The 13,317-nt window shown below is 33.1% G+C and overlaps 2 protein-coding genes across 9 annotated transcripts; both read right to left on the reverse strand.

The window, feature by feature from the left end:
• Window positions 1-342: 342 nt before the first annotated feature.
• On the reverse strand, window positions 343-7,870 carry LOC122312508 (uncharacterized protein At1g10890-like). Of its 8 annotated transcripts, none has more exons than XM_043127136.1 (5): window positions 7,653-7,870; window positions 6,531-6,729; window positions 4,637-4,849; window positions 1,492-1,711; window positions 343-728 (listed from the first exon to the last, which is right to left on the reverse strand). In XM_043127136.1, the coding sequence occupies exons 2-5, from the start codon at window positions 6,665-6,667 to the stop codon at window positions 462-464; spliced, it is 837 nt and encodes a 278-aa protein (XP_042983070.1). In that variant the 5' UTR covers window positions 6,668-6,729; window positions 7,653-7,870; the 3' UTR covers window positions 343-461. The 8 variants fall into 8 exon arrangements, with proteins under 8 accessions (XP_042983070.1, XP_042983072.1, XP_042983073.1 ...); XM_043127138.1 differs by having other exon boundaries at window positions 7,334-7,870; XM_043127139.1 differs by lacking the exon at window positions 7,653-7,870 and adding an exon at window positions 6,879-6,902.
• Window positions 7,871-11,843: 3,973 nt separating this feature from the next.
• LOC122313580 lies at window positions 11,844-12,531 on the reverse strand. The gene has a single exon (XM_043128695.1). It carries the CDS (start codon window positions 12,429-12,431, stop codon window positions 11,988-11,990), a length of 444 nt encoding a protein of 147 aa, XP_042984629.1. The 5' UTR covers window positions 12,432-12,531; the 3' UTR covers window positions 11,844-11,987.
• Between the last annotated feature and the right edge of the window lie 786 nt (window positions 12,532-13,317).

Raw genomic sequence — 13,317 nt, forward strand, 5'->3', positions numbered from 1 at the left:
TGAGTTTTTCTTTGGTTATTTCTTCTTGCGCAGAAGAGAAGTAGATAGTGAGAAGATCATTTTTTAATCCAAACAATAATACTTGACCAAACCCTTCTACTCAACAAATTTGACCAGCCATATAATCTGAAGTTAAAATTACTGTTAATTTGTTTAGCCTATTATTGCACTTTATTTTGTACTTTAGTTATTCTTCGACTAAAATTTAATTTTATTGAACCTACTACTGATGCGATAAATGCATCATATGTTATATCATGAGAGGACAGCGTGGTATATAAAATTTTTCAAAACACAAGACAAGTCAACAAAGCAAATGAAAAAAAGCCCGGAAAACACACATTAATCACACGAAAGACTTCATTAAAAAGCACGAATATATCACGAATTACAAATGTGAACATGCTATTTAAGTCCAGCACGTATGCTTGGAAACCCATTAATATACCAATTCCTAGTGTTCACTTTGAGCCAAGCGCAAACGACACTTTCGGGCGGGATTTGTTCTTGCCCAGCAATTTCACCTGGTTTAACCGTTCTTCGTCTTCTTGCAGTTTCTTTCTCCGCATAGCCTCTTCTTTTTGTCTTTGCATCTCTTCTAACTCCTGGTACCGCTCCTCCTCTCGCTGCTGCTGCTCTAGAGCTTCCCTTCTCTGAGCTTCTTGTACCCTCCTCCGGTTCTCCTCCAACATCCTTTCCAGCTCTTCTCTCTCTTTTTGAGCCTTTTCCTGTCAACCAAATAAATCAAGCGGCTATTATGTTTGTCAATTCAATTGAGGGGGGGGGGGGGGGGGGGGGGGGGGGGGGGGGGGGGGTGGGGTGTGGAATTGGGACGTAGAAACTATGCATCGGTTAAACTAAACCTGAGCTTTTTTATACAAGTAAGCCAACAAAAAATGTTTTTCAAGAAAAGAGCAAGGTTCACTAGTACAATGTCAGAAAACAAGAGGCCAATCAAAACCAAGTACAGTAATTTTACCCATATTTTCTTCCAAGTTTTTGAAAATCCCAATCCCAAATGTCATGCTACTGGATTTCAAGACTGATATTTCTTCTTATTATATATATATATATATTTTTTTTTTAATATCGGGAAACCTCTCCAAGGCAGGGCCCTTTAGACCCACCCCTGCAGAATAAACCCCAGTCCCGTGCACCGCACCCTCGGAAGTTTCCCCACACGGAACTAGTTAAATCGCTGGCTTTTCACCAGGGGGTGTGGCCCCAAAGGATTGTTTGCACCCATGAGGTGTTGAACCTTGGACCTTGAAGGGAATGAGACCCCAAGACCAAGGCCTTCACCACTTAGGCCAACCCCTTGGGGTTAAACAGAACATTGTACCATATCTGACTGATGACTCTGCTTCAGTCGGCCTTTCTTTTCAAAAAAAAAAAAAACCAACGTTGAAAAGGATTGCCAATGCTGGCAATAGCGCGCTTTTTCTACCAGTGAGAGAGGGAAGAAAAGGGTGCATGATTTAAAGAAGATACCTCTCTTTGTCCAGCCTCAACTACAGCAGCTTCCTTTTCTTTCTCAAGTTGAGCTGCTACTTCATTGTAAACTTTCTTCCGCCCCTCCTCCAACCGCCTCTGTATTTCCAGTTTAATTTCCACAGAGTTTACGCTCTCTTCCACTTTCCTCTGAATTTCTTCTTCCACTCTTCTTTTAGTCTCTTCTTCTATTAGTTTCAACTCTGCTTCCTGCTGTCGCCTGAGAATAAAGAGAAGTTAGGAGGAAATGACCACTCACGCAAGGGGGAATGCCTCACTTAATGATTCCAAACGCTGCATCTATGATTCCAAATGTTTTTAAATCGAGACAACCATAAAACTAAAAGATCAATTATGACATATCTGCTTCTTTCCTTTTCTTTTCTTTTCTTTTTTCTCCTCCTCTCTACTCAGTACTTAACTATAACATACGGCAGACTAACCTTCATGACAGCAAAGGCACTAAATATATGCTTATGCTTTTAAGGCATACCTCTAACCGAATCCTGATCCAAACAAATGAGTTTCAAAACTGGTGAACAGTAGATAAACGAAGCACCCAATTTGATCATCAAATATAACAAGTTGAACTATAGCAGTATCTTCCTTCAGAAACGCCTGTGGAGAAGAAAATCAAGTAATCCGCTGCAGCTTTAAAACTAATCACTGACAAGATTCAATTCTTGCATTGAACATTTTTTCTAAGATAAATATTTATATTTTTTAAATCATATCTATCTAAGGGTTTGTAATAATTTAGTGCCAAAAGCACCAAAGAATGTCACAAGCTAAAAATGGGGCTATTCAGAAAGCAATCAAGGAACAAGAATTAGAGCTCAACACAGTGTCTCAAGGCTGCAATACAAGCAATTTGGTTTAAGTCCAACTGAAGTGCAGTTGTTGGGGGACGGGTAATCTGCCTAAAGGTAAACCCAAATAGCTAAGAAAATGACCCTAACTTGATAAACCTGTATGCGAGTTTTAGCTGAGAAAATTCAAGTTTGCAGCTTAGGCCCAATTATATGATAATTAGTTATATGAGATACAAATCTCCTCTGTCAATCAAATCTCACAACATGATGTAAACCAGACTTAGAACCAGTTGTAATGAGTACGATGGGAAAAAACAGAACAAGTAATCAAGATTATGTTTCAACCAGATGATGTGGGGGCAATTTGAATAGTTAAAACATGAGAAGTTTCTCAAGTTCACAAATCCAAGAGATACAAGGAAGAAAGCATGTCTCAATCTCTTAGGTATGTGTCCACCGAAAACCTAGCTCAACAAATTAAAACCTCAAACCAGCATGAAGAAACAAGAAATTGCAGAAGGGCAACCATTCTGAAGGAAAGTGTTAATGTCATGCTCTAGAAAGACATTTTTCAATTTATACAAGTTGCATTAAAAGGTATGCTTTTTTTTTTGGCATATCCTAAAAGAATTTTGTTACGTAAAAGCAAAATCGCGAACTAATCTGCATACCAATACTAATTATTTCATATTCAAAATTTAAATTAGCACTTTTTAATAAAATATACTTTTTGACCAGTCACATTAAATTGGTGCACATATTAGTGTGCAGTTGTGCTTGCAACTAGGTTTTTCCATCCTAAAATGCAGCATCTACCCAAAAGCAATGTGTTCCAAAAGCTCAGTACTTTTGCACCGGCCCTTTTTTTTATAAGCACTTACGCACAGGCCCTTAATACCCTTACCATGCATCAATACATACTCAAGAAATTTCTGATTACGGGCAGGTTTGGAAGACACATCTCAACTCAAAATTCTCATCTCATCATTACAACTTTCCCAAATTCTCATACAAAATATAATAAACAATTTAAATTTTTCAAATTCCAATATAACTTTTTCAAATCCCAAAACAATAATAATACTCAAAAATAATATTTTAAACTTGCATCTCAACTCAAAATTCTCATCTTACTTACCAAACCTTTCAGATTTTTGGGATATGATGACATAATAGAATTCTAGATTTAATTTTTGAGTAAAAAAGAAAAATTATTAAAGGTAGATTTATGCTTGTAGCAAACTAGAGGTGAGAAATAGTAATAGCACTCCCAAATATTAGATGTTGGTACACAACTTATTCATCAAATGAAAACGAGCTTTTTTTTTTTGGCAATTGAACAAGGCAACTATCATCCAGCTGGACGGAACATTTTAGTATCACAAAAGGTATACCCCAAATAGAAGCATACATCCAAACTTCATTCATGTATCTCCCAAGATCATAAAGAGTTATTCCAGAGAGTTCACAAATCTAAGAAGTGCTCCAAGAAACAATATTGAACAACTTCGCTACACTAAAATCCCCTCAATTAGATTGTGAACTCTTTTTATCCATAATTGTTTGATAAGTGTAATCTGAGTGAGAATTAGCAGGTTATAGTGATTATGGCCAGGGTAGCTTTGCTGGATTTTCCTATAATTGGCAAAGCAAACAGTATGAACATAATTGTTTTTACTAGCTGCTATTTAGAAAAGTTCTAGTGGCCTTTGCCCTTTGTGTCGATTATTCCAATACTGCTGATATTGGCTAAACATTCAATACTACAATTGCACAAGGAAACTCTGTCTCACTCTACATGAATGCTAAGAAACACATTACTTAATTTGAGCCATTTTTTTTTATAGCTAATCAAGAATTTTATTCCTAAGAAAAGGAGGCATAGCCCAAGTACACAAGAAGTATAGTACCTAACTGGGGTTTACAACCAAAAGTAGAAAATCATAATTTGAACCACTTTTGACATGTGAGAATAGATGGATGCGGGTCTACAACTATGATTTTTCTGCATTCTTTTGAAAATGCGGTGAAAATCCTTCGCAGGATATTACATTCCTGAGGTTAATAAGAAGCAAAAATGATCAAAATGATCATCTTTGACCTGTGGGGAACCAGAGTCCAGACTACGCATAATGATGAATTTTTCATTTTTCAACATTATAATCAGACAAACACCATATGGGACTAATGTAAAACACCAGACAGGAATTCCCACCCATAATCCAATTTACCATAATACATGGGTAGCAATAAGACAAGCACCGAGTACACAAAGTAGGGGAAGAAAAGAAACACAATTGATTCAAAAATAATATGAGATTTATTTGATATACCTTTTCTTCTCTTCTTCTAATCTCAATTTTTCACTTGCATTTTTCCGCTCAATGGACCCAAGACTTGAACTTGAAGATTTATGAATAGGAGACAAGGAGGAACTTCTACTCCTTTTCCTCTTAGAATGTCTCGGAGTTGGTGAACGACTTTTATGACGTCTAGAATGTGAATGATTTCTGCGGTGTTTTGGGGAAATAGAACGACTTTTTCTTCTGTATAACAACATTAAATATATTGAGGAACTAACAAAAACAAACAAACAAGGAATTTGAATACCTTTAGACATATAAAAATAAGAATGAAGTCAGTCCAACATTAAGTACAGTAAATACAGAAGCGTGTACAGTTACCTCATACACTGTTAAGAATAACCTCTGTGAGCTGCATCTTTCATCACATGAAGAAGGAAATGTCACAATCGAGCAACAAAAGGACAACCAATTGCACCCATCACCTGCTCACTTCCCAAACAGTGGGAAGAAAGTTCTTTTCTTTTAATTTTACCATGAAGAGCATGCATTTTATTCAATCCTCAAACCACTCTTAATATTTTGCTCCAATTATTTATTTCACTTCTTTTGTAGGATGTTCACACACAAGGTAACTTCCCAAAAGGTAATGCTCTCAACAAGTGCTTACAAACCCAGCAACATAATAACAAGTTGTTTAACCATAATCGAGCAACATGCTTCAAAAATAGCATGGCCATCATCGATATATGTGTACAGATCATGAAGGGCTCATGAAAACAGAATATTCTCCAAACAGCAAGAAGTTATGAAATACCAAGATAGACAATATCAATATCCATATGCTTCTACTACCACATGTAAATAAAAACAAAAGAAGGAATTACAGAATAAAAATCTGGCGGGCAAAACTAGAAAATACTCATGTTCCATTAGTAGCCCACATAAAGTCGCGGACTCCAATTTTTTAATCCTTTTGTCACAAATTTTGATAGATTTCCACATTCTCTGACAGAAACAATCAGATTCCAACATTTCTATTAGTCCAAACAAAGTCAAAACAAGGGGAGGGAATGCTTTCTTTTTTTTATGAGAAGTGTTACAACCACAAAGAAATCCCACAAAAATAAATCAACATTCTGACATAACTTCATATGATACGTTAGATCTACCCTACAATAAAAATAGTTTTACAATCTATCATATTACATCAAGCTACGCCAATTTGTAGAATTACTTTTGTGGGATCTCTTTATGGCTAAAGCATTTCTATTTTTTTTATATACATTTCCATATTTCGGTATTTTGGGTTGTTTTTCACGGGCTTTTTTGGGTCATTAGGGGCTCATTAATATGGGTTAGGTGTTTTCTTGTATACGTTCAATGTACTTGGTTACTCTTTTTGATATATATAATATTTTTACTAAAAAAATATATATTCCATATTTCTCTCACTAGGTGACCCTGAACAACACAAATTCATTGCATTCACGTTCATATTATGGCACGTTTGTCTAAAGTATTATAGCTCAACTAGCAATTCAACTCTTCTTTGTATAGTCGGTCACATTTGACTAATTAAAAAATTCGACTCTTTCAACTATTCTTTATTTCCCTATTTGTGAATGCACAAGCACCTCAAATTACGCGTGTACGAAATCAAACCACCATTTTTAAGTTTTTTTCTGATAAAAAAAATATATTCAAAAAATAAGGATTTTCCTTTCTATCCAAACGAAATAGGCTTGATATTATAGAGATAAAGAAACACTCAAAATTCAACATGGAAGGAAAAAATGGGTACAGATCAACACATTTTGTAAATCCAAAGTGCATTGACGATAAGACTCCCCAAAATTCTTACAAAGTTCTTGCAAACAATCTAAAAATCACTACAAGAAAGTGGGACTATAAGCGGGATCACCTGCTATGAGAATAGGATGAATATGGAGACCGGCTTCTATCTCTTCGACTTCTCCTGTTATACCTCTGTGTCGCATAAGATGGTGAATACCTTCGCTTATATGAAGGAGATCTTGACCGTGACAAATCACGAGGCATCTCCTATGACCTCAGCTTTAGGCTAATGATATCAATATGGAACACCAGAAACAATGATTTTCCTATAGAAACATCATCGGTCATACAAAATTCAATCAACAAAGTTTCGATTCAAAACACTGAACTCTTAGATATCTGAATATAATAAAATTTAAGTTAACAAAAAAAAAAAAAAAAGGAAAATCAGTTGATAAAGATGATTATGGATCACCCTGAAGATTTTTCCAATCTCGCGAGTCACCAATAACATCGAACACTGGAAACAATCTTTTCCCAATAAAAAATAAATAAATTAAATCAGTCATCATAGGTCTTATTCACCGCTAAAAATAGACAAAATAAAGATAATCAGTCGGCATAGATATGAAACACTGCAAAAAAGTAAACACGGCAAAGGTATATTTCACATAAGTAACACGATAAAGCTAATCGAAATCTTTCAAACTTCGATTTTCCAATTATCCACTAACTTAGTGGAATAATGGCAATAACGCAGCTTGACGATGTACCCATAACTAACTTCGACCGTGGTTGTTGAGGAAATAGCACAAACAACAATTACTTGACATTTTCTTCTTTCATTCAAATCAACCAGTTGAGCAGCAATAACATCAACAACGTGTTTCACTTCGGGGAAACAATAATCGCAGAAATTGGCAATCGTACCTTCTTTACCCCTTTTTCCTTTCTTTTCAAAGGATTAAATGAATATTCCGTTCGGAAGCTAAGAAAATGGAGCAGACCTACAATCGTCCCAAAACTGGAGCAGTTTTCATTAAGCTTCATATGACTAATGCTTTCGGCAGAGCTGAGAGTAAATAATCGTTTTGTTTGAAACCCTAGACAACCAAAAATGTATTGTTCGCAATTCCAGTTTCCCTCGATTTTCGCGGGAACCAAACGGGGGGGCATACAAAATCAGAGAAAACTTAATTTATCAGTGATCGAAAAGGAAAAACGCTAGGCACCAGATTTACGGATTTACCTGTCGAACCAATCTGAAAGATCTTGAAGTTCGGAAATTTGCATCGATTCCTAGATAAACCCTAACAGACAGCGTGTCTGTGTCTTACAGATTTCCTTTAGAAAGAGAATACATGGCCTTAATTTAAGGATGCTGGATACAGTCCACTCCTAGTCCCGGTGTTCAAGCTCGTTGCGTTGCCTTCTTCTCCTCCTTTGTTTTTTTTCATTTTAAAGTGAGATTTAGATTGGGTTTGGTCTTAAGAAGTGTGTGGGAGGATATTATGAATGGTAATAAAATGAATAAACGAAAAGTAATAATAAAATATTAAATAATAGTAAAAAATAATAAATAATAATAATAAATAATAAAATAATAAATAGTAATTGAGTATGTTGATAAGTATTAAGATACTAACATCTAAACACACATTTGGAGTGAGAAGTGATCTCATTTTATTATTATAATTTTTTAAAATTTTCATACAAAATAGAATAAATAATTCAATTTTTTAAAATTCTAAAATAATAATAATAAATATTTTATTTAACTTTTATCTTTTATCTAAAATCATCACATCTTATCTCTAATCAAACAAGGCCTTATTATTATTAAAAGTAAACTTTTTGTTTATATTTTAAATTTATTTAATTCTTTAAAAAAATTACACAAAATTAAAATTTGTATACATTATTTATAAGTATTGAAAAAGGCAATAATGATGCCACTTCAAGCTCAAAGCTAAGGGATTGTTCGAATAATAAAATTATATGAGATGGTTCGATATAAAAGTTAAAAATTAAAAAAAAATTTATTAATATATTATTTTTTTAATATTATTATTGTTTTAAAATTTTAAAAAATTAAATTATTTATTATATTTTGTGTATAAATTTTTAAAAGTAATAATGATGATATAAGATGAAACGTTATTTAAATCCAAATAAAACCTAAATTAGATTGTTCCACCTCCCTCCCTTCGTAAAAAAAAAAAAAATTAGTTAAAATTATATTCAAACAATTAAAATTGGTACTTGATTTTTAACTTAAAATATTTATTTATAAATTATATATTCTTTTAAATTTTAACTCAACCTACATCATTTATTAGAAAATGTTAAAAAGTGAATAATTAAATAATAATCTTAATAGTTTTTATTGACACCGGATGTCTAGGAACAACATCCCAATTAATCTCGGGAGTGCATAGGCCCTCGCAATAAGTTTTTCGCAAGTACATATCAAATAAGTCAGGAAAAAATTTCATCAATTCGATAACCTGTAGAAATTATTTACACCTAATGAAATTTTAATTTTAGACCTGGGATGAGCATACTCACAAAGCCTCAAGTTCAATGTCTTTACCACTTGAACCAACTCAAAGGGAATAAATAATAATTTTAATAGTTTTGCTCTCAAATTACAAAATGAGCTAAAATGTGGATTTATCTAGAAGTTCAAACTCCAATTAAGAAATAATAAGATCTATGAAATAATCTTGCTTTGGAACTATTTTCTTCTCATACCCGAATATTTTATTTTATTTTATAGTTTATTGGATGATAAAATACTTTAATATTATAAAACAAAAGATGATCTCTCATTGTAATTGTGCACACAAAGGTTGAGTTCTCTCCACTCGGCTCATGACTGCCAAGCGGTTGCAAGGGAAAGACTAGGGATGACGTAAGTAAAAGACACAGACAAGTAACGATACACAACAACCTTTAGACTGCATTCCCTTAGTTTTTTTTTTCCGAGAAATGATATTTGCAGTTGTGGTTGTGCAAGTGGCGTGCAGTTATTTAAAAAAAAAAATTAATATGGGACCCACATAAAAAAAAACTAACTTTTTAATTGTGGACTCCACTCTTTTTCAAAACGATTACACGGCGTTTATAATTCCACGACTATATGTAACATTGCTATTTTTTTCCCAAGACCCCATCCACGTCTATCTCTCCTTGAAATCTGATATCCACTATCCACACTCTGCATCTCTTCCTCTCTCTTTCTCTCCTTCCTTTAGCTCTCTCTTTCACCGAACGATCTCTCTCTCTCACATCCCTTTCTCTCCAAGTTTTGGGTTGGCTTGATCTTCACTTTGTTTTTTTATCAAATATTCTACAAGCAAAGGCACAAAAACATGTGAATCAAGAGAGAATCTGTGGACGTTTTGAGTGTTTTTAGCTTTAATTCATGAACCCAGTTTCCACGTCAGGTGTATGGTGTAGGATATGGGTTGACAAAAATTAATATTTATAGTTATAAAATATGCAAGCATTACACATTTTTTTAAAAAGAATATGTAAATATAAATACAATTATAAATTATTGAAACGCTGCGTATTCTTTTTAAAGAATAGTGAGATTTATTATTAAAAATTTATTTTTTATATAAATATTATATTTACTCATTTTTAAAAACGATTGTATATTTAATAATTGTAAATATAATTTATTTTTATAAAATAACAAATAAAAAAGACATGCTGTAATAAAAAGTATATTTTTTACCATAAACACTACTTTCAAAGAATCTTATTGGCCCATAAAAGCGGGGAGTTAGTTACTAGTTTTTCGCCATTCTAGAGCTCGAGGCCGATGGCGTATTCCCGGATCCATGAATGGAAAGGGCCTGGTCTGAGTTAGACCCATGAAAGAGAGATGGGCCAAGGCCACCGCATCTGGCTAGGTTAGGGTATGCATTTTATTTTTCCTCTTGCCCTCTTAAAATATGTTGGTACGTCTTAAAAATCTCGCATCATTTTATTTCTATTTTCATAAATCCGATGCATGCCTTTTAATGTTAACAATTAGATTGAAAACATATCAAATGCTATCGTGAATATGTTTGAATGATGATAATTTTACGGACGATATCAACACCCATGCCATCGTCGTGTGCGATTTAAGAGTATTGTTGAACTTCGGCCATCCAGTAAATTATATCAAACTAATTAATGAATATGATTATATGGGGAGGAATTAAATTAGTTGTATAGTTTGTATAGAAACCATAAACAGACTTCAAATAATTTGTCAACTTTTAAAAAAGTTTTTCCCGTTAAAATTGGCTCGTTTAGATTCAGAAAATATTATATCTTATCTCTTCTCATTATTATAATTTTTTTAAATTCTTACATAAAGTATAATAAATAATTCAAATTTTTCAATCTCAATTCAAACTTTTCAAATCTAAAAATAATAATAATATTAAAAAATAATATTTTATATAACTTTTAACTTTTATCTAACTCTTCTCTTATCTTTAGAATCCAAACAGTTGTAATTGAGGGAACATTGTCAGAGGAATAGGAAAATCTTGAAATAAATACTTAACTCCACTGTACTCCCCGTTTATCAGAAAAACTCGTTGATAAAGCATATAGATGGATGCAAAAAGGAGTAGATGAACTGTAATTATCAGTACTCATTTATCATAGGTTATACTTGATGCAAATACATCTTTCCCCCCTGCTTAAGACATGGATAGCCAAATTATTGTCACACCCTAGCCAGATTCCAAGAAGAGAGGAGTGAAAGGTAAGCCCAGGAATATATACCTTTCTTTTCTTTATATGTATATCAATGTTGTAATGTAAAAGATAAGATTCTGATGGATACTGTTTTCAAATTGCAATTCTCAGTCAAATTACACTTATCAAAGGGTTACTATTCAGTGAGACTTTTTGTGGGTATAGTTTCTGAAAATGGAGACTGCATCTGTATCAGCATGTGTTGCTTTTCATTGTTTTCCTCTAGATTCCTGGATATATGGGTCCTTAGGGTGTTAAGCATCTCACAATTTCGATGAAATTTGAATCATATAAGGTTGTGCCCTTTTTTCACAAATTATGTTCATTTCTCCTACTTCGGATTACTGATTTGGTTGCTTGCCTGTTTACCGCAGAAGAGAAGGGAAAAAAAAATGATGACAACAAAAAACAAAAACCATCAGACAGATATTGAAAGAGAGAAAGGAAGCTGTTTGGATTCATCTCCTCGTCACAACTTTTTTAAACTTTTACATTAATTCAATTTTTTTAAATATAATAATATTTTATTAACTCCTTTCTTTATCTTTAACCCTCTCATCTATCAATCCAAACAGAACATAATGGCGAAACTTAATTTGTTTGGCAGAAATTTCGAAACTTGCATTCAACATGGTATGATTTTTGAAGTAGCCTTAATTGTCAGTATCCCAAATTTTCAGAATCCATGTTCATGGCATTAGTTTTTCCCATGTCACTAAATATTATAGCTCAAAACAGAACAAGGAAATAGAAAGACAAATATCCCATTTTGATCTTATCTTTATGATGACGAGGTTGAAGACAAATTTTTCCCTTTTTAAGAAGGATGAACCTTTTTGGATGAAAGTCCCTTCCAAGCTGATTTCATGGAAGCAGTTGCAGAATTCAGTGCGGCCTCCATATACCTTTTGGAAGCAACAGTTGCAGACTTTTCCATCAAGTTCCCCATCTTTCTCGCCTTCTCGCCAGTTTCCACCAAGCTTTTCAGCTCAGCCTTTGACCTGCTTTCGAGTTCCGCCTCGAAGCGTCTAAACTCGTCCATGGCGCTCTCCAAAACCGAGTCAAGGTAGTCCTCGGCTTGTTGCAACTCGGTCTCGGCCTCTTCAACTTCCTTCTGCTGTTCTTGTTCCATGGCTGCCCATGACTTGTATGCTTCGATCTCGAAGAGTTTCATGAGATCTTCAATGGTGGATGGATCAAAGGTCTTGTCTTGCAAGGCTTGATCTGAGAGGAGGGTGAAATGGTAGATGAGAGCTTCCATCTTTCTTGTGGGTGTGAATTGTGCAGATCTAGCTTCAGTGATGAGAAAGGCTAAAAGCTGGATGGTAGGCGAATCATATAAAGCATGGGTATTTTTGGTCCTTTAAAAAGTATGCCAGCCACACTAAGAAAAAAAAAAAAAAAACTTTTAGAAAAATATATAAATCACCTGAAATTAAAATGAAAAATAGTATGCTTTATATTAAGTATATAAATATTATATATTTTTTAAAAAAATAAATCAATTTTTAATAATAAATTCTGTTATTTTATTTTAAAAACTACATTGACATTACTCGATCTATAACTGTATCCATGTGGAGGACAGCTTATTTTCCTTAAGTTATCATCACGTTCAATGTGGGGTCCATTGTCAACTGTTGTCCTTTTGAAATTTGAAGAGAGAGAGAGAGAAACCTTTTGAGAGAGGTCATACCATTTTTCCTCTTCATAAACAGTGGGCACCCACAAAAAGACGTGTCAAATCGTATTAACATAAATATGTATAACATATTATATAGATTAATTTTAATTTAATTCGTTAATTTTATTATATTAAAATTTTAAATCTTAACATGACTTATTAATATAATAGATTATATCATGTCAATTTGTTCTTACTTATTAGTAAATATTACGAAATAAATTAATACGACACAATTCAACCTGTTTCAAATTATTTATATAAATGGATTGAATAGATTCGAAATTAATCAGTTTGACATGATTAAATTTAAGATAATTTTATATAAATATTAAAATCGTAATATCTATAAAAAATGATAAAACTAATTACAAGTCTAAAATTACAATCCAAATAAAAAAAATATCGAAATTAAAATTCTAACAATTTTACTTTTAAGTATAAGGGTATAATTGTAATTTTA

Source organism: Carya illinoinensis, chromosome 6 (assembly GCF_018687715.1).
Source record: "Carya illinoinensis cultivar Pawnee chromosome 6, C.illinoinensisPawnee_v1, whole genome shotgun sequence".
NCBI lineage: Eukaryota > Viridiplantae > Streptophyta > Magnoliopsida > Fagales > Juglandaceae > Carya > Carya illinoinensis.